The sequence below is a fragment of the Haliaeetus leucocephalus genome, unplaced genomic scaffold (genome assembly GCF_000737465.1).
Source record: "Haliaeetus leucocephalus isolate CR32 unplaced genomic scaffold, Haliaeetus_leucocephalus-4.0 Scaffold933, whole genome shotgun sequence".
Lineage (NCBI taxonomy): Eukaryota > Metazoa > Chordata > Aves > Accipitriformes > Accipitridae > Haliaeetus > Haliaeetus leucocephalus.
Window position 1 is genome coordinate 2,138,974 of NW_010973369.1, and position 20,683 is coordinate 2,159,656.

The 20,683-nt window shown below is 37.0% G+C and overlaps 1 protein-coding gene across 1 annotated transcript in view; it reads left to right on the top strand.

Annotated features, from left to right (window-relative positions):
- PTPRT (protein tyrosine phosphatase, receptor type, T) overlaps window positions 1–20,683 on the top strand; it is a 350,042-nt gene that overhangs the window by 59,972 nt on the left and 269,387 nt on the right. The window contains exons 2-5 of the mRNA XM_010584069.1: window positions 1,498–1,769; window positions 7,737–7,818; window positions 10,989–11,104; window positions 13,371–13,545. Coding sequence (XP_010582371.1) covers window positions 1,498–1,769; window positions 7,737–7,818; window positions 10,989–11,104; window positions 13,371–13,545 — 645 coding nt within the window. The remainder of the gene's footprint in view (window positions 1–1,497; window positions 1,770–7,736; window positions 7,819–10,988; window positions 11,105–13,370; window positions 13,546–20,683) is intronic.

Below are 20,683 nucleotides of genomic sequence, written 5' to 3' on the forward strand. Positions count from 1 at the left end.
ATATCAAAACGAAAGATAGGATTGCCAGAGAGCATCTTGCCTATAAATTTTCATATTATTTAGTACAGCCTCTTCCCCAGCTGTGCTTGCATTGTGCTTGAATTTTCCAAGGTCTCTAGAGTGTGTGTTGGGGTTTTTTTGTTGTTTGCTTTTTTTGTTTTGTTTTTTTTTTTAAAGATTGACTTCCTTCTGCATCCGTGCTTTTCAATCCTTTACAAAATGCATATATATCATATAAACACAGGGGAAAAAAAAAAAACATTTTTGTGGCAGAAAGTTGCTGGTATCTGTTGATACAAATTTAGAATATATGGCTGTTCACTGCACAGAATTGATCAAAATGTTTATCTGGCTCATCTGAGTGTCACACTGCTACAGCATGGAATAGGGAAAGTCAATAGGTTAGAAGTGAGGCAGGGCTTTTCAAACTCAATCTTCTGTGAACTGCAAGAGGCCAGCAGAGAAATACATTTGTAGCATGCCTTGGCAGCAGCATCAGAACTGAGAGTGTCAAGAGGGCTGCGTTTGATTAAAAATTATCATGCCTGGCTGCTGACACACAGATTTCCACCCCACCCCCCAGTCTTGGTATTTTCTCAGTTTTTTCTGAGTGTGAGTGTCTGTACACACATAAAGGAGATCCTTTAAAGAGAATTGAATCAAATAACTCTCATAATGTTTTTCCTTATTGCTAACATTTGTCACCTTGATGCATCTGTGAAGAGATGAGTCGAGACACAATGTGCTGTAAAGTAACTGCTTGATGAATCAAAATGTGAATTCAGCATCAAGTGCCACAGTTAATATGATGCAAGCTTCCAGGTTAAAAAAATCATAAATTATCTTAGTAAATATTTCCCTCCCTAAATTCACTCTGTCTTTCCCTCCTACAAGAATAATTGTCCTTCTTGCATTATTTCTAGTTGAGATGTTGCTTTTATGCTAACAAGCCTAATTAATTTGGGCTCTGAAAACTGGGTTTTCCTTAACACATTACAACCTTCAAAACTTTACAGTGCCAAGATGCAGGGTTCACAGGAATAGATTGGCACAAAGTGGGTAGGGACCATGTAGGCAAACATCAGCTGAGAATTAGGTCCCTTGTTGTTTTTGTATTCAATGTGCCTTTGGGGGACTGTATGCAGTAGGAGAGCCTCATTGCTGCTTGAAGTGTGAATATGCTTTTGTTTAGAGTGACAGTTTTATCACAAGGTTATAAAATAATAAAAGCAAAATAGTATTTTTATTTTGATTTCTAAGTTATCTAATTAAAGTGGTTCTAGTTGGACCCGAATCTATTTGTGTATATACCTTGCAATTTTAATATCCTTTCTCTCTGTTACCTAACAACTATCATAAAATAGCTAGTTTGAGTTCTTCAGATGAATGTTTTGTTTTCTGGCTTCTAAGGGAATCCCTGACTTTTCTAATGGAACTGTTTTTACTGAAAAAACCAAGCAAACCCCCTCTTTCTTCTCTTTTTGCTTTCCTCTGTAGGCTCCTTCATGATGGTGAACAGCTCTGGGCGGGCATCTGGGCAGAAAGCTCACTTGCTGTTGCCTACGCTGAAGGAAAATGACACGCATTGCATCGACTTCCACTATTACTTATCCAGCAGAGACCGTTCGAGTCCTGGCTCTCTGAATGTCTATGTGAAGGTGAATGGAGGACCACAGGGCAATCCTATATGGAATGTCTCGGGGGTTGTTACAGAAGGTTGGGTGAAAGCAGAACTTGCCATCAGTACATTCTGGCCACATTTTTATCAGGTATGAGTTTGTATATTTTTCTTTCTGTGTCCTTTGAACTTTTGGCTATGTATAAGCTAAGTTAGCAATGGGTATTCTGAAAATTAAATCTCCCCCAACTTTCTCCTATCAGAATGGATTTACATATAGAAGTTTTTCTAGCAAAAGGTTTATACAGGTATCTTGACATATTTCTTTCTGCTTCATCCTTTTTCTTCAGTTGTTGTCAAGTCACAGAGGGATGGATAGACTGCTGGGAGTCAAATTATTGGCAAGTTAAGACCCACTTGTTTATCATGAAATTGACACATAAACACACTTGTATTGGCCCTTTCCATGGCACTTTGTAAATGTAAATACAACTGAGTGTCTAGATGTGTAACTGTATCTTTGCATAAATTTGTCTGAACTATTTTTGGCCTTTACTTCGTTCCATAAGAAGGAACATTTGTTCACTCAGCTTTGTAACAGGACTTTTCCTGTGCCTGTGTGATGGGTGCAAGTACGTAAGCTACTAATAAAATCTTGTACCATGTTATCAGCATGAGTATACTCTTCATCAGATCCTCCATTCCTCTTTTTAGCACTGCTTGTAAGATAGTTTTACTTGTTCTGTTAGGAGATTTATATTTTTAAAACAAGCACAAAATTGGGGAATGTAATGGGTAAGTTGTTTTTTGGTTATATTAATTTTACAGCTACTTGTTAGCTGTCCACTTCAAACTTCATGTGGCAACTTTGCAGTCATTGTTTTAGTTTTAATTAGACAAGATTGCACACAATGGACTTGCATACTTCTTGTTAGGTGTTAAAGGTGTGTTTTTGTCTTGTTTTACATTCAAGGCAAAAAAAAAAAAAATCCTGGGAGGTAATTGCACCCTAAACCTTGTAGGAAAAGCTGATGTTCATATGCTAATAAAAGATACGAGTGAGATAGGAATTATGATAGAATAAACTATGAAAAGGCAGCAAATAGTCTGTGGATAGAAAATAGCAGGTAGAAAATCTTACCTTTTTTTTTTTCTTTTCTTTTTTTTGCTTCTAATAACTGGGTAGGAGGTCTATAAAATCCGAGCTGAAGTAGAATGCTTTAATGTTCTGCCTCTGAAGAAGAGTTGGGGATATCAGCAGAATACATAGAGCACGCTATGCAGGGTGAGAGGAAGGGATAAAGAGTTGCAAATGTGTGGAAAGTGGAGTTTTAAGGGCTGTGCACAACTTGTCACTTGTTCTGAAGTCATATTAAAGTGCTTATACTCCATTCATATTAACATGAACCTGGTCATGAACCAGAATTTTCTTCATACTAGGTGTTCCACAGAGATAACAGAAATGATCTTTCACCCAGATAATCAGTGCTTTAACAACCTGGAAGAGACAGTCAGATCTCACACTAAGAGAGATCCTACTCTTAGATATACCAATAGTAGACTTCCTGAGCCTTACTTCTTTCGCAAGTCCTTTTGCAGGTTATGTTTGCTTTTCCTGAGCAAAAAAATCCTTTAAATTAAACAAGAACTTTTCAGTGCAGCGCAAAATTGAACAGATTGGAACCCAGCAGTAACTGCCTAGGAGTAGTTCCTTCCTAGAAAATGCAAGGGTTTTCTTTTTTTACTTTTTGATGAATGGGGGTGATGTTTCCTTCTGCCTATATTTGTATTCTTATTCCTTAAGTGTGGCTTTTAAAAACTGAGATCTGTCCCACTGTTATGGGGGATCTAATAGACTGATCTATCATCAGTCCCTGATTTTATAAACCATCTTCTGTTGATGGTGTGCAATCTTGTGAGTTTCTACACTTAATCGAGGTTTTAAAGAAAAAAGAAAAAAAGAAAACTTCAAGCTTGCAAAAGTGAAAAGCAAAACACAATGAAGGACTTAATCAAAATTATTGTTATTTGGCAGCCTAAAGTAACTCTTCTGGCTAAAGGAGTCCAGAGGTAGCAGGATGACAAAAGCTTGGGTGTAGTGTTGCCTAGGGAGTGTCTCACTTCACACTCGCAATCTAGGATGTGCCATCGGAGTGTTATTTGTCAGCTTTAAATCAAAATTGCATGCCTGGAGAATTCTTTGTATGCAAGAGGCACGAAAGCATGTTCTGTATTTCAAAAGCACCAGATAACACTGGAAAACAAGCGTTTTTCCTAAATAATGACATCTGTATTGGGCAAAATGTAGATTATTCTCTTAAAGCACAGAAACCACACCATTTTGAATTGCAATGTGCATCAAAAATTCAGTCAGGCAAAAAATCTGAAACTATCTGCCCTGGGTCCGAGGCTTTGACAAGTACTTTGAGCTTTGGAGATGTGACTTGTGGAAAACTAGTAACCAAGCCAATTGCCAGAGGTCGTGCTTTACGTCTGGCAGTTCTGTGCAAGGGTCATATGAGTCATCTGGATCCAAAAGCACTCTGCAGAGATATAAACATGGGGATGGTGGAGATTTATAATGTCTACCCTAGAGTTACTCGTACTTGGATTCCCAGCCTGCAAATGTTTTTAGTGTAGTGAAAAAAAAGCTCTAATAGTTCTTGGAGAAAGGTAATACATGTAATCTTGAATTACTGCTTGCCATAAGGATGAACTTAGTCCCAGAATGCACCAAGGGTAGCACTAGAGTCTGCCAAGAAGAGTTTTTTTGATGTATAGCAAGGAATGTTATTGATCCATGCCTGAAGAAAACTGTTGTACCACAACAGATGAGCTAGGCTACGTTGCTAACACAGACATTGTTGGTATATAGCAGCAGTGAAATGTAGGATTGCTTATTGGTAAGGAGACATGAAACGACTTAGTATTTGCAGTTCTCGGGAGCATTTAAGAATGTTTTTTAAGAGTAAAGCTTTGCATTTTGTCATCTATATTAATTTCTGAGAAGTTCCTTAAATGTAAAGCATTACTAAATGCCTATGTCTCAATCATTATACTAAATTTCCGGCTGAAGTTAAAAGGACATGAGAGGGATATTCAGTGTGAAATTTGCAGAACTGGGCCCCATAAGGATTTATTCCTGCCTTTTCCTCATGTTGAGTCTCAATTCCCTGTTTTCAGGAAAATCTGGGTGCTTCTGTACTTCTTGCTTGGATAGGGCTGAGATACTGCGAAATACAGAAAAAGACAACAATATGGAAGTTTGAACTGGGAAACAACACTAATATTGTGCGTAAAGTGGAAAAGATAATAAAATAGTCTGTCAAAACAATGTTGTGTGAATTGAGGATTCCTCCACTCTTTTCAGTGGATTCTGCACCAGTGTGCACGGTTTTTTTAGGAATTGACTTGGTTCTTACTGGCTTAAGTTATATTTTGCTATATTAAAGAATCTGTACAAGTTGGTAATTAACAGAAGACAATTCTCTATGTATTGGTGCTTACTTTTGCCACACACTAATAGCTAATGCCAATGCCTTGGAGAACTATTCTATCCCAGTTCTTGGCCTGCAGGAAATTGGGAATTAGTTCACTGTGGCTTATAGCTTTTCACAAATGCAAAACTAAAACAAGATTTTGTACCTGTAATGTTGCACTTCAAGTCTGAAGGGAGTTGCAGTAGTTCCTTACATAACCTCTCCAGTAAGTGTAATTTTTATCACGAATGATGTCTCATTTCTAAAATAATTATAATTTTCCATACTAAGGAATACTCTTATTTTATACAGTCCCTAAAAAAGCTTATCAAGAACCTTGATAACCAAAATACTTGTTGATGTTTTTTAGATTATTTTATCTTCCAGAGTCTTGCTTCCTCCTATTGCTCCTTGGACAGCCTATTTTTTGTCCACCCTCCTCTGGAGTAGAACTTTGTTTCTACATATTGTTAGCACTTGAGCTTTTCATAGTTTATATCCTTGCCTGTTAATTTTTGTGTTTTACCTGTTTTTATCATGTCTTTTTTCTAATGGATGTATTTCAGAAGATCTCACATTTGGATGTGTTTTGAATTGGGGGAGCAGATCTTAGGAAGTCATGGAAACATAAGTAGAAACTATGTTCTGGAAGACCAATTGCAAAGCAAAATGATGAACAGCAATTCTGTACTTACAAAGGACATGTTAGTCTACTTTCATAGCCAGGGCATGTGGTGATCAGCACTTGGACAGTTGAATCTTTTACTGTATTGTATCTTCTGATGAAGGACATGAAGAAGAGGCTAAACAGTGACAGACTAGGAATACCAGCTTTTATTCAGAATGAAAATAAGTGCTAAAAACTGGCTTTAAGTAGTTAACTTTGTGCTCTAGTAATGAATTTTAGAGGTTACAAATTACTGAAATACTTTCTCCTACGAAACAAGTATCTGCACTAGCATACTGCTTTGATAGTAATAACTGTGCCAGCTGAACATGTTAATTAACTTGGTCCTTGAAAACATTATTGTATACTCATGCAAAAATGTGCAATTTAGTACAGTGTGAACATTACTTTAGTAAGAGGGAATGAAACTGGGGACAGCCCTTTCAAATGCAGAGGGACAGCATCCATTACATCTCCACCCATTCTTTTTTTTTTTTTTTTAAATAGTAAAGGATAGCACTTTATTCCTTTGCAGAAAGAATCACTAACTTGAGAGGTAGCATTACCAAGATGTTAAGTAATCAGTCTGCATTTTTCTTTTTTTCTATTGCAGTTTAACATTTCTAAACTTCCTGTTCCACATAGAATCATAGAATATCCCAAGTTGGAAGGGACCCATAAGGATCATCAAGTCCAACTCCCTGCTCCTTGCAGGACTACCTAAAACTCAACCGTATGACTGAGAGCATCATCTGGATGCTCCCTGAATTCTGACAGGCTTGGTGCCATGACCACTTCCCTGGGGAGCCTGTTCCAATGACTGACCACCCTCCCAGTGAAGAACCTTTTCCTAATGTCCAATCTGAACTTCCCCTGATGCAGCTTCATTCCATTTCCTTGTGTCCTCTTGCTGGTCACCAGAGAGAGGAGATCAGCACCTCCCCCTCCGCTGCCCACTTTGAGGAAGGTGTAGACTTCAATGAGGTCACAGTCTACAACTAATGTTGTACTATCCTTTAATTGTTGGCCAAACGGCACCATATTTAATACTATTTTCTCCTGAATTTTTAGTTAGCTTATTTGGCAGTAGTTAACTTAGTTTTAACGATAGCTTTATCAGTTTTTTAGGGTATTTTTCTGCATTGCCTATTTTCAGATAGCCTGTATATTTTTAGTAACAGCATAATTCAAATCAGGGCAGTTTTCCAGGTAAAATCACAAAGCCATAGGGAAGAATGAGATTTTTGTTCATCTGTAATTGAATATCTGTCTATGCAGGCCCAAATTATTGGAATGCTTTCATTATCTAGCTACATAAATAAAATAGAAAGTGCTAGTTAGTGTACCAATAATATGGAGAAATACTACATGTGGTTTTTAAAAATATTCATTCTCAGACCATGTTAGTTCAATCCAGGGAAAGGCAGAAATAACTTTAATATATCTGGGAGAATCTTATTTCAGTACAGTAACTAGAATCCAGGGTCATCCGTTGCTTGTAATTTGCTTTCTAATACCGCAATGGCGTCCATGCCAAATCAAGGTTTTCTCCAGATGAATCCATGCAGGGTTATTGATTCAATATAAGAATTTTATCTCATGTACAGGATTCTCCAACTTTCTGAGGCATACTAACAACAAGATGTCAAATGATTATCTACTTAATGTTCTTGGAGTGGTGCTTAAAGTGAATATAGGTGTGTATATACACAGGGTATTTTTTGCTCTTTGGAATGAAAGAAGCACATAGTTATCTCTTATCCTAATGAATGTTGCTCTAATTTTTTGTTTTCCATATCAAACAGTTTTTCAGTCTTTGGTATGCATGTACATACCTTGGTATCCCTTCATTAATAACGATGAAATGTCTTGAATGACTTGGACATTGGAATAAGAGCAGAATATTGTGACTGGCCAAATGACTAGTGTAGCTATTCTTTTTAAGAAAACTTTTTCTTATTTTGTATTTCAGGTGATATTTGAATCTGTCTCTTTGAAAGGACATCCAGGGTACATAGCTGTGGATGAAGTCAGAGTTCTCGCCCATCCATGCAGTGAGCACTCTTTGTTTTTTCTAACTACATCAGTGTGTTACGTACCAGGCTTTACAGTCTAAAGGAGTGATTTACCCATTTTGGTCAGCACTAAAATGTCATCTTCTATGCCTCTGAGACACCTAAAGACAATCAGCCCTGCATAATTACATAACTTTGCAAGTTGTGCAAAAAGCAAAACTGCTCTCAGTCTATAGCTAGTGCCAGGACATCTGTGGAATTCTCCCTTCCTCTCTTGTTATGAGAACATAAAACTGATTGTTTTATTATTTCTGAATTGTATTGCTGTAGAAAACAATCTAAAAAGCTTCTGATAATATCCTGTGTGGTTAAGTTAAGAAGAAACAAACAAATTGTTTCAGTATTTCCTTGGTAAAGGACATATCCCAAAGGTGTGTGTGTCTCAACAAATGTTAAACCCACTCAGCATCCCCCTAAAGATATTAAAAATAAGTCTCATTCAGACAATACACTTGCACAGGAGTAGAAAGTAATGCAGGTCCATTACACTGTTCAAAAATATTAGTACTGCATTTCTTTTATCGCAGCCATAATAATAAGCTTAGATTATTTTTTTTTTCTATTTAAAGAAACCTTGAGCCTCAGCCTTTGAGTCTGAACTTGTTTGCTTTCTCTATGCATCTACGGAGTGGCTTGAGGCCTTTGTGTGTCTATGTTGTGTATGTAGCATACAGTTTCTTCTAAAGATTTTTTTACAGCCTCTCTCACTCGTTCATAGTTTTAGTAAGTCAGTGACAGCTGCTCACAAAAAAAAAATCATGGATCATATTGATGGAGTGAAATCAACTAATTTTCTTGCAATAGGAATTTCAAAGAACAGCTGCCATTCAAAGTGACAGACATGGTTCTGCTCAAGTTTAACAGGACATTTCTGATAACTGCAGTATGGTTAATTGCTGTTTAACTGAATTATATTTGTATTTACCATGTGCTCATTGCTCAGGCCTTTGGGTGCATTTACTTCATTAAGAAATACTTACAATCTGTATTAACCAGATGTTGCTGATAACTGGCAGCATCTAAACAAATCTCCCAAATGGCCTGTGTGCATTCCACAGCATGTTGGGTTATGACTGATAGCTTTACTGGGAAAGAGACCACTGAACAAAGCTACTAGGCAAAGCATAGACAAGAAAGTTATGGGATTTTAAAAAAAAGCCAACAGACAGGATGCTGTGTTATACCCCTATTTAATCAAGTATTTAAACTGATTTAAGTGTATTCATGGTCACTCAAAACCAAAATGATTCAAACAGTTTACTACTCTATTTTGAATCAGTTTGCAACCTGCAGCATACAGAACTCACTACAATCTGCAAGTTCTCTGCAGTCTTTGTAAATGCTTCTCCTGTCTGATTCCCAGTGCTTTTGTTGTTCAGCAGTGACAGCCACTAGGGTAAATGTCACCAGAGTGTGTGCCATTGACTTGTACAGGCTTTTCCCCTCATATTTGTTTTACAATTGTTATAACTCAAAACACAGGGATCATGAAGCTCCTGATGACCCTGGAGGTTACTGAAATTGTTGGTGTTACTTCTTCGTATCTGCTTTACCTTCATAGATGACAGAATAGCAGACAAACCTAAGTATCAGCAAAACTGCAGTGAAATGTCCCTAATGACACAGTAATGGAGAAAAATAATATCTTGGTGTTGCCATTTTTTTTTTTTTTTTGGTCCTGTGAAGGAATGCACTGGAGTATCAATTTTCATTACACTAAAAGCTCGTTGACTATGTGTGCATGAGCACTTGCAATTATAGGACAGCCCTATGATCTGGAAGCTGGGCAGACCTGAGGACTAGGAGTTTGGGATTGGTGTGACTGCACTCACCCAGGCTACGCAGCTTCATATTTGGAGCTGGCTTATATCTGTCCACCTTAGACTGCAGAAGAAATTACTAGTATTAGCCTGCAAATATAATGTAGTATATTCTGACTGTCACCCAGAGGTAGTTTTCCAGTAAACTTTGACACAAATTACTGATCCCCCAGAAAGCACAATGGTACAGACTCGCTATCTTTCAGGAGCTGTCAGCAAACTGAGTGTGTGGTGAATGGGATACAGAAGCTGGACAGAAACATTTGGCAGAGTGCATAGGCATGTGTTCTTTGTTCATGTGTCTATAGTAGAAAATACTTATATGGCAAGTTTCATGCATGCACAGACACAGATGCCCACATCCTTTTGAAGCTATTTGATTCCAACAGAAAAAGATGGGTTGGTATGTCCTTTGAAATTGTGTATTTCATCGGTGTCTAATCATAGTAGAAAATTTAAAGATGAAGTTGAAAAACTCTGATCTTTAGACTCTCAGAAGGCTGTTCAGTGTGTCCTACTAAAAGTTTTCAAAGTTGGTGCACAAGCTTTCTTCTGAAGCCCAGCAAGAACTAAGTTCATTTAAAAGTGTCAGATTCACTACTGTAATCTTTTTTATTTTCTTGTAAGTTCACTTACAGAGGTAAATGAATCTGGTATTTAGTCAAAAAGATAATCCTCTGATCTAGTTCCTTTGTGAACAAATGTGATGTCTGCATTTTAATATCAGTGGGTTAATATTGACTTAATACAGAATTTAGTATCAGCAAAACACTGATATTGGTGATCTTAAACTAGTACAGTGACACAATACTGTCAGTTATATGAATGTTTCATTTAATATCTGGTTTGATATTAATGACATTATTATTCTAAAGGTCTAGGATGTATTTGATAGTCAATAAAATAAATAGGAAAAAAAGACCCTTGTGAAAATTTGTTTTGGGTCAGTCATGCTTGACAAGTTCAGAAGCATTTGATTTTTTTTGACCTTTTTAGAAACACAGTTTTCTGAAGAAAAGAAATTACTCAATTACTCTTTATAGCAAGCAGCAAGAAATTGTGCTGATGACCATGAACTTGTGTTGTAATTTGATCTAAGTTTTTAGATGTACCAGAGTTCTATATGATCCGTTAGGCCCTGCTCTGTCAGATCCATCATCCACCTCATTCTGCAGTGAATAGTTAAATACTGAAGGACAGGTTTATTTTGCAAAATCACTTTATCAAGGATAGGCCCTAATGCTTTGCTGAGTGTTTATATCTGTGTTGATGTAGCACAGTCAATTACTGCCTTGCTCTACCCTTGCAATACTTTGCATCTTTTGTTAGGAAAAGCACCTCATTTCCTACGACTTCAGAACGTGGAGGTTAATGTGGGACAGAATGCGACATTCCAGTGCATTGCTGGGGGGAAGTGGTCTCAGCATGACAAACTCTGGCTACAGGTAAAGTAATGTGCTTTCTTTCGGTGGTTGGTTTTGGTTGGTTTTGGTTTGTTTATTTTTTCAAGTAAAATAAGTAGATAGAGAAAGACTGGGTGGTGGGGCAAAATCTTTTCATCAAGATCCTTTGAGAACTGCCTTAAATTATTTCTAGGTGAGAGTTTAAGGTGACAAAGTACAGAAATGTGATACAGAAGATGGAAAAAACAGCCAGTTACAGCAAAATTTTGGTTTCAAACAAATGCCTATGTAGCCATAAGCACTCAGTCATAAAGCATAAGAGACAGAACAAGTGGAATAGTTCTTCACTTCTGCTTTATTATGCAATCTTCTTTCCTCTTGCCCTCTAAAAATGTCCTCAGCCCAGAGCCAGTGACAATATGCTAAGAAGAAAACGTGAAGCCTGATATTACTACCTGGATGGTGAAAATGGGCAAAAGCAGTTTGTACCCACTGTTTTTCTTCCTCCCAGTTGCCCTTGGCTGCACTGATAGTAGATTGTTCCTTTTAGTCACTCACTAAAAGACCAAAACATTCCCTCTCTTAATGTCTATATTTTCACTCTACTGGTTGGACTTAAAAGACTGGGTTGTGCTATTTAGGTGGGTGTAGTAGCAAACTTAAGAACTCATTTTCAGTTCTAGAGTTAGAAATGGAACATATATCGAACTGAAGATGTGGAGTGCATGTTTCCAAGTGAAGGACAGAATTATTTCTTCTGCCCTTTGAAGTGCTCTGATATGTGGACTCCCACCATTACCATGCACTATACATAAAGACCTTCTAGAAGCTTTTAAAATACTTGAGCTCTTTGCTTCTTCTAAACTTCTGTACCGTTAAGCACCTAATATCCCAAACAACTCAAGAGGATTCTCTTGCTATATGTGCTGTGTGCATACATAGGGCCAACATAAACTTTCAGAATGCTTAAGCCAGTCACCAGTTTTTATTCTCAGCTTGGACTGATGTGACTGAGGGCCTGACCACCCCATATTTGTAACATCTGAGGCAGACAAGAATGGCCTTTGTCATGGTTGCTATGACATTTGTAGTCAAATAATTAACAGATTTACTCAAACTTTTTTAATGACTTCAGACTTTTTAATAAACTTTAAAAATAACAATTTCAAATCTAGTTTAAATACTAGGGGAGGAATCGGTTTACCTAATCATAAAAATGAAAATTAGAACTGGGAAAAAGGCTTGAGTTGGTGCGAAATGTAGTCAGCATTATGTAAAAATGACTTGACAGTCGCTTCAACTGTACTCTCATCACAGCTGCTCTAAAAATTACATTTTTATCTGAAATTTATTAACCTATAGTGTACTTTTAGCATCTACTGAGATATATTTTTGGCTTATTCTTTATCTTTTTTGAGTTCTCACAGTGAAATCTTTCTATGGTGATGACTAGATGTGTGTGAAAACACTTCTGACCTGAAGCAGTATGAGCCTTTTCCTGTGAGAAGCAAGGCTTTGGGAGGAAATCGTTATTGTTGCTAGTAGAAACGTGGTTTCCATTCTCTAAAATTGAAACATTTAATGAGAATAGCCTTGGAAACACACCCCAAAACTGATTACTGGAGATCGGCAAACCAGCAGTGTGTTTTCCTTTGAAACTCCTAATAAACTAGACCAAGTGAGCAAGTTCAGGTGTTCATGCTGTGGAGAACTGCTATTTCTAGCTAATTCTTCATCTGTTCCTCTTCCAGTTGGGAAAATGAAGTCTGGCATTGGTAGAGAGGTTTATTGAGGAATGTTGGACATATAAGGATGTCTCCTCATCCAACCAATTTATTTAAATTGATCCAGAATCAAAGTTTTACATCTGAAAATGCTAAGTTTATCAAATCTTGTTCATTTGTAGCATTTTCCCAGGTGTACACAAACCATTCAGTTGTCATATTTTCATATACTAGCCAGGCCTCTAAATATACTGTGTAGAATTGCATAGTCTGAGCTGTCACTCTAGCCTTTTCAGTAAATATAACACATCAAATGCCGAAATATGTTTCAAAAATTAAATAGAAGTGAAAACTTACATATATGTGTAAGACTATTTAAGCCCTAGTTCATACAATCCTGTAAATTTTTCGAGGGTATGGCTAGCAGTCTTCTCTTGAAAAATTGTGCTTGTATAAAATCTAGCCTCGTGATGTGAACACAAAGGTCTGAGCAATGTTAAGAAGCATGACAAAGAATGAATTACACATGAATGCATATTTGTATCTCTCTTCATAACTTGCATTATTTTTGTCTGCCTTTACAGCAGTGGAATGGAAGGGACACAGCATTAATGGTCACTCGAGTGGTCAACCATAGACGTTTTTCTGCTACTGTCAGTGTAGCTGACACCTCTCAACGCAGTATCAGCAAGTACCGATGTGTCATTCGTTCAGATGGTGGATCTGGAGTTTCGAATTATGCAGAATTAATAGTGAAAGGTACGTTGCATTAAAACAGTAAGTTTATGCAAGTTGATTATTTCCTCCCAGATGGCAACTATGTATAAAACTTGACATCCTATTGGACCTTCTTCTTTCATTCATATTAAATTTAAGTAAGAAAAAAGGGTAAAAGTGATACGAATTTCAATAATTTTCTTAAAACAATTATTTGAATCGAAACTTTGGATACAGCCCTCTTTATAAGCTTTTGTAGTAATGCATGGTAGCTATAGATACTTTTACTGTAGTCAGCTAAACAGTCTGGCTGTCATTCAGCTTCATCTGCCTTTCTTTACAATATTTTATCAGGCATAAATAATCTTGTGATGGAGCATTGCATGTCAGAAGAGTCTGTTCGAGGCTGCTGGGAGTAAATGATGGGAGTGATTCTGCTGATGTCCTGAAGTACACAGTAGAAGCATCAGTAGTTCTTGAAGGATGCTAGGGTTTTAGCCCTGTTATTTACTGTGATTGAAGAGCTGATGCTGTGCCTGACACGTGCAAGATGTGTCTTAATCTTGCCTTCATGAGGCATGCAGTAAAGTGCTATTTACTGTGCTGCTGCTTTTTTTTAATTTCTTTTTTTTTTTTAAAACTTACCCTGACCTGCACCACAGGGATGCTCACTGACTCTTAGGTGGAGAGATCAGAAGGTGGCTAAGTCGCCACCTGTCGCCACCACATTCTGTGTTTGGGGTGGGGGTGATGTGAGATGGGAGGAATTTGAAGTATGGGTCTGCTCACAGAGTATAATTTTGTTGATCTAAATCTTTCACTTTTCTGTGAAAATGGAGGGCTGCTGTAGAAACGAGATCACTTTTGTCCACTGTATTACTTTCTGCCAACTTACTCTGTCATTTGATGATCAGTATACTGATGCATTTACAATGCCTTAAATACAGTGTTGCGTGGTGCAGATATTCAGACTACACAGATCATGAAGAGAGTGGTCCTGTTAGATGCCAAGTGCTTTTAATTCCCACTCGGTGATCTTGTGTTTTGTTCAAATCTGGAGGAATTAATTCATGATTAAAAAGGAATTGAGTTGCTGAGAGTAGCGTTATCTAGTATTGTATCGTAGCTAAATAGAGGGAAAGCAATCTTCTGGAGCAACCAAATATCAGAATATGCTAAGTTGAATAGGTGCCTGACACTTTCATATTCATTGATATAAGAAGGGAAATAATAGAAGAATTAGTTATAAACATGAATGGATGGATGTCCATTGGGGAGAGATGTTGATAGATTCATTGCTGGATTACTCAGGCAGACACCTAGCTAGAAGAACTTTTAGGAGAGTAATATTGTTATGGGAAGGTACACTCCTCTGGTCCTTGCACCTGTTTAGTAAGCAGGTAAGGTTAAGTGGTTCATCTGAGGTTAGTTTGATACAGCACAGTGACACACAGGGATTGCATGGATGAGTGCTTCCAAACAGTCTGACTAATTTTAGTGTGGATAATAGCAAATTTGTAATGCATGCACACAGGCTGAAATGAAAGCAAATTGGAATTGTTTAATTCTGAAGAGATGTTTATTGAATTGCAATAATGTACTTGGGTATACATTAAATTAGTCTGTAATTGAAGTTTTGCTCAATTGATAGTCCTGCCCCTAAACCCACTAAATCCAAGCTGTAATACTCTGCTTCTGACGTGCCTTCTCTTGATCAGTTGAACATAAAATCCTAGGGGATTTCTTCAACAAAGGTTAAGGTTTAAAAGCGTATCTGTATATCTTTTTAATGTAAAGATCCGTTTGCTTCCCTATGCATAAGATTTTTTTATTGTAGTATTGAGAAAGGAAAGAGTAATTTACATTTCTCAATATCGAATGATAATATTTGGTAGATACAGAGAGAGAGTTTTTGCTTTGAGATACGTTTACTTCTTCTACACCCTAAACTGGAACAATAGATAACTATTTTGGCAAATTAAATGAGCAACGAAATTAAACATGCACCACCTTCTGCCACCCCTCCCCCTGCAAAAGTCCTCCCCTTATTGTCTATGTGGACATCTTTACTAGGAACAGTGTATTATTGTAAAGTAATTACTGGAAATCTTATACAAAAGATCATAACTTTATTAATTTCAAATTATTACAGTATATTCAGTGGCAGGAGATACCTTTGCAGTACTGTGAAAATGCTTTTCTGTAGAAGCTATTTGCTGCAGATGCTAATACTTTTCTGTCCTCTGACTCTGTTGCAAGGCTTGTGTAAATGACAATACATTTATTCTTCTCTTTGCACTCTAGAATCATAATAGTCAAGCCAGAGAAACCTATCATTTTCATTTGTACACCTTACCATCCTTTGGTGCTCCAGTGGAAATAGCTCTTCTCTATTTCTTATCCCTTGCTGTTGCACATATAGTAATTTAATACAATTTTGTACAGGGCAGTTTTAAAAAACCCCAGAGATTCTATGTCTTGCTATACTGCTCACATATGAATGGAATGCTTGTTGTCTGTAATTTTCTTTTAAGTAAAAGCTGCGTGGCAGTTACTGATATTCTGAACTAAATGTAGGTTTTGCTTGAGTAAAGATTGTTTAAAATACTGTGGAAATTGGCTGGAATCTTATCATTTAAGGTCTGTATTAATAATAGTGTCCTTCCAGGACACCTGTCACATTATGTAAGGTTGTGAATAACATTTTAAACTCTGTGTATGTGTGTATATGGACATTTGTTTGCAATTGTATTTTTTTCCTGATTCCTTTCAGATATTCTGGATGCCTAAATTAATTACTCAATACATGGTGGGAATCCACAGAGGGCTGATAAAGAGGGAGTATTACAGCATCTATAACCTATTTTTCATGAGCCAATTTTTCTGAGCTTTTCACTCTCCAGGAAGTCCCTCAAAATTATTTTGTTGCTACCTGATGCAAATTCTTTTAAGGCTTATGGCATTTTCTCAGGGTCTGTTCTGCTACTACAGGGGTAGGAGTGCTCAACAGAGCCCCACTACAGACCTCCAAGAGTATGTTTTAGATCTCTTCAGTTTTGTCTTAGTTGATTTTCAAAGTGTTTGGTTAGTCAACATGGATAAAAAACAGTTGGTCTCTTAACTGAGTGGCTTTTCATCATCCTTGTGATATTTGGGACAGCTTGTCTTTTATCAGTCGCTCTTTTCTTGAGGTTTTTAGACGTGAGAAGCTGATGCCTTCAGTGGCACCAGAGGGACAGGTAAGGTTTTTTTTTTCAGAGTTGCTTACTATTTTTTATCTAGGTCTTTTCTGGTATGATACTTGTCACTGTAATTGCACCGTCTGTTTATTAACTTACCAGGTACACAGAGGAAACTGCTCTAGTGATCTGAGTCTTTTCCTAATAAGTAGACATAAGTTTTAAAAAAAAATCCATATACACAAACACCAAACAAAAAACCACAACAAAAAAACACCCTGTCAAATTATCAGAGTTGAGATACTCGAGTGTGAGAAGCATGCTAAATAATTAGAAATTTAAATAAATCTATATATTTAAGCTTCTCCAGTACTAAATATGCTGTGCAAATTCCAGATTCACATTTATAAGGCAGACTCATCAAGGAAAACCTCTACATGTATTTTGACTGTCTCGGTATTTATTATTTGAGCTGTGTCCAGAATAGTTTCAGTTAATTATGAAACAGCAGGAAGTCCTATTAGGAGACAAAGTTTTCTGGAGCTTAAAAGTAGTAAGAAATAAAAACATCTCTATTCTACAGCTGAGCCTGATCTTGGTCTGGAGCTGGCCCTAGAAATGTCCCACTAGGCCCTCCATAGGTTTCCTTGAATAAAACAAGTGCACATGTTAAACATATACTCTGAAGTAGAGCTTGTTCTTGGGATGAAAATATAATTGTCTTCAACGTAATTGTTTAGGATGCTCACAAACTCCAAAGTCTTTCACTTCGTATAAAGCAATTACTAAGAGAAGTGGTAGATATGAAAAAGATTCTTTAAAGTTTTTGTTTGTTGGTTCGTTTATTTTTTTTAATTTATTTTCATCCCTTATGCATGGATAGTTCTATACCACAGGATATTCATGCCAGATGTACTCATTAAAACTAGCATAATATCCTTGCCATCATGGCGTAAAATAACTACTGTTTCTGTGGTTGTCTTAAAGTCCCCATATTTGACTCAGGAGACTGGGGGCGTTGATATGAAAAGTAGACACTGTACTGCAACTATCCTCTTTTGCCATCAGAGTGTCTGAAAGACCGAGTCCACTGCCTCCCTTGGAACCACTTAGGAGATAAGCTCAGCTGTGGTATATGTGCATTTTAGATTTTACTGTTAAAAAAGTTTTTTTTTTTCCTAGTATGCATTAATGAATTCAGACAGGAATTTTCATGCCTTCCAGCTACTTATCAGACTCATCCAGATCACAGAAGTTGCTGGGTAGGTTTGAATTCATCTGCCTGAGTAATGCACATTAATCAAGGTCCTCAAAGTTATCACCTTGTGAACAGGAGAAAGTCTCTTCCTGATGCTACCAACACTATCAGTACAACTGTGATAATGAGGGTTTCCCTCAGGCTGAGTGCTATCTCTTCCTCTATTTTTTCCAGTTTACACAAATAGATTCAGTTTGCGGAATTTACATGTACTGTACCATGAGAGGTTAAGTATAGATTTGATAAAGCATGTAATGATATTGCTCTTTTGAACACTACACCAGTACAAAATGGGTTTTGTGTATGTGTGCATGCAAACCTTTTATGAAGGTTATGCTGCCTTTGAAATTACTGAACAAGGGAGAATGGCTTCATGATTGTAGGGTGTCTGAAAAAGCCACTTACATTCCTTTATTTCTTTGCAGTCACAGTGGTGTAGGGAATGTAATACTCCCTTCCTTGGTGTTCACATCTGGCTGGTAATCACTTGAACTTGGTTTTGCTCTGTTTAATCGTCTAGTTCGGTGTAGTTCAGTAGCAGTTGCTTTAACTCAGTTTTAATCATTAGGTGGGTGTGTGGTGAGAAAACGGGAGGCAAAGGGACTACAAACACTCATTCACTCCCACCAAGAGCTTTAATTCCACTTTCTCTTCTTTCAGTCCAACTTAATATCTTTTTGTGAAATGGATGGGAGAGATATGAAATCAAAGCCATTGTTTCATAGAAATTAGCAGTTAGTATGAAGCATATGTGCTCCTTCAAAAGGAAACATTTCCTTCTCCTTCTGTTTAACCTCCAAAATAGAACTGGGAAATGAAGCCATTTCCTTGAGAACTGATTAATGTATACTTTATATACAGGATCCAATCTTCAGAATTGCTCCGAGTGCTACACAGATGTGCAGTCATGTTCCAGCATGTGCATTCCTTGTTTCTCATGTTTACATTAGTCAACAGGTATAAATTAGAATAAGCATATCCAGAAAGAATACAAAATGACAGCTCGGGTACAAGAAAAGTTCATGAACTAATGGTGTATTGACAATTCAATCTATATTTTTTCCCAACCTTTTGTATCTCTTTCTTCAGTAGACTTTCTGTTTCTGTGTAAATGTTATTTATTGGTGTGTATTCCAGTAAACCATACCTACCTATTAACCTCCTATTTTAGAGAAAGCCCCCAACAAACAGTGCAGCTGGCAGAAGCAAGGATACTGGCAAAACACAAATGAATGTGTTTCAGCCTACCTAGGATTACACTTATGTTTGAAAAGTATGGACAAGGTAATTTCACATTTCATGCTGCCTTACATCTTGCAGAAAGATAGTAGTAATTTGACTTCCTAGTATATTGCTGCTGGGTGTAAAGACTGTTAACTATTTACTCAGGTTCTCGGGTTTTCAATGCTGGAGGCTTCCATTGTGCTGTATCATCCATTTGTCAGTCTACAGTCTTGCAACTACCAGTTCTCATTTATTTTTAAAAGTAAGGGAGGAGTAGCAGTTACTTGGCCAGTATTACTTTTCCTCCCTATTAGCTTTCTAGCATGCTTGTCAAGTGTAGTCAAAATACAGAATTAATGCTTTATATCACTTTTTCTCCAACCTATGCTGCTGTTCCTAGTAGGGTGTGTTCCTGCTAGATTATGCCTATGGTTTACATCACGTAGTCTGAACTCTCAGCCTTTTCAGTTTCTAGTTAAGGTTTAAGGCAACTCCATAGAAATTAATTCAGGACTGTTGATACTCAGAAAAGAGCATCAAATGCTAAGGACATATCCCAAATGCCTTTGCTAACCGGAAACTTTCTTGCAGTGGATAAGTTGGTAACTCAGACCACCAGACGTGTGCCATTGTAAAATGTATCTGGCAGCTTTTCAATGTTCTTTGATTCTTTTTAATGTACAAATTTTCATGCAAGTTGATTGCTAATGATGCTCATGTGACATTACAATTCAAAATTACACTTTTTTTTTGTTTATGTCTTGGCTAAAAGATTTAGCAGAAAAGATGAATCACATTCCCTGTTAACTCTCTTCTGCTCATCTTTCTTCTGGCTGTTTAATTGTAGGGAAGTTATTAATGGGCTTCTGAAAAATAGAATCTAAAGCTGTTCTTAATTTACCCACCCTGTGGTTACAATCCTTTTAAATGCTTTTAATTCAAGAGAAGTCCCTTAAAGTATCATCTGTCACCATACTTGAATGTTGGTGAAGAGTCTGATATGATTTAGGCATACTTGGACACTTGTAGGATATAATTGTTGGGTATGAGCTGTTATCTCAGCAGGAAAGATATCCTTTTCACATAAAAATATTAATACTGTTGCAGTGGAAAAAACCCAACCTAAAAAAGTAATGCTTTACTTAATATGAAATGGTATGAAAGGATGATTATTAATGTGAGAACCTTTAAGAATAAAACAGCAAAACAAAGAGTGTGTTTACGATACAGTGAGACCTATAGATCCCATCTGTATAGGAGAAACAATTAATTTACAATGAAGGAAGTAGACTGTGCGTAGATGCAAATGCCTCAGACCAATGTGATTATTGGAACTTTTAAAAATTTTGTGGTGCTAGACACAGTGTAAAGAAGCATAGTTACTGTTCTCTTTCAGAAATGCAGTAGTTACTGCAGCTAATAGGCTTTCTGCAAAGGTATTGTATTTGTTGTAGGATGACTGAACTAAGAAGTTCAAAATCACCTGTGGAAGGGATAATTTCTGTCCTGAGCAAAGTGC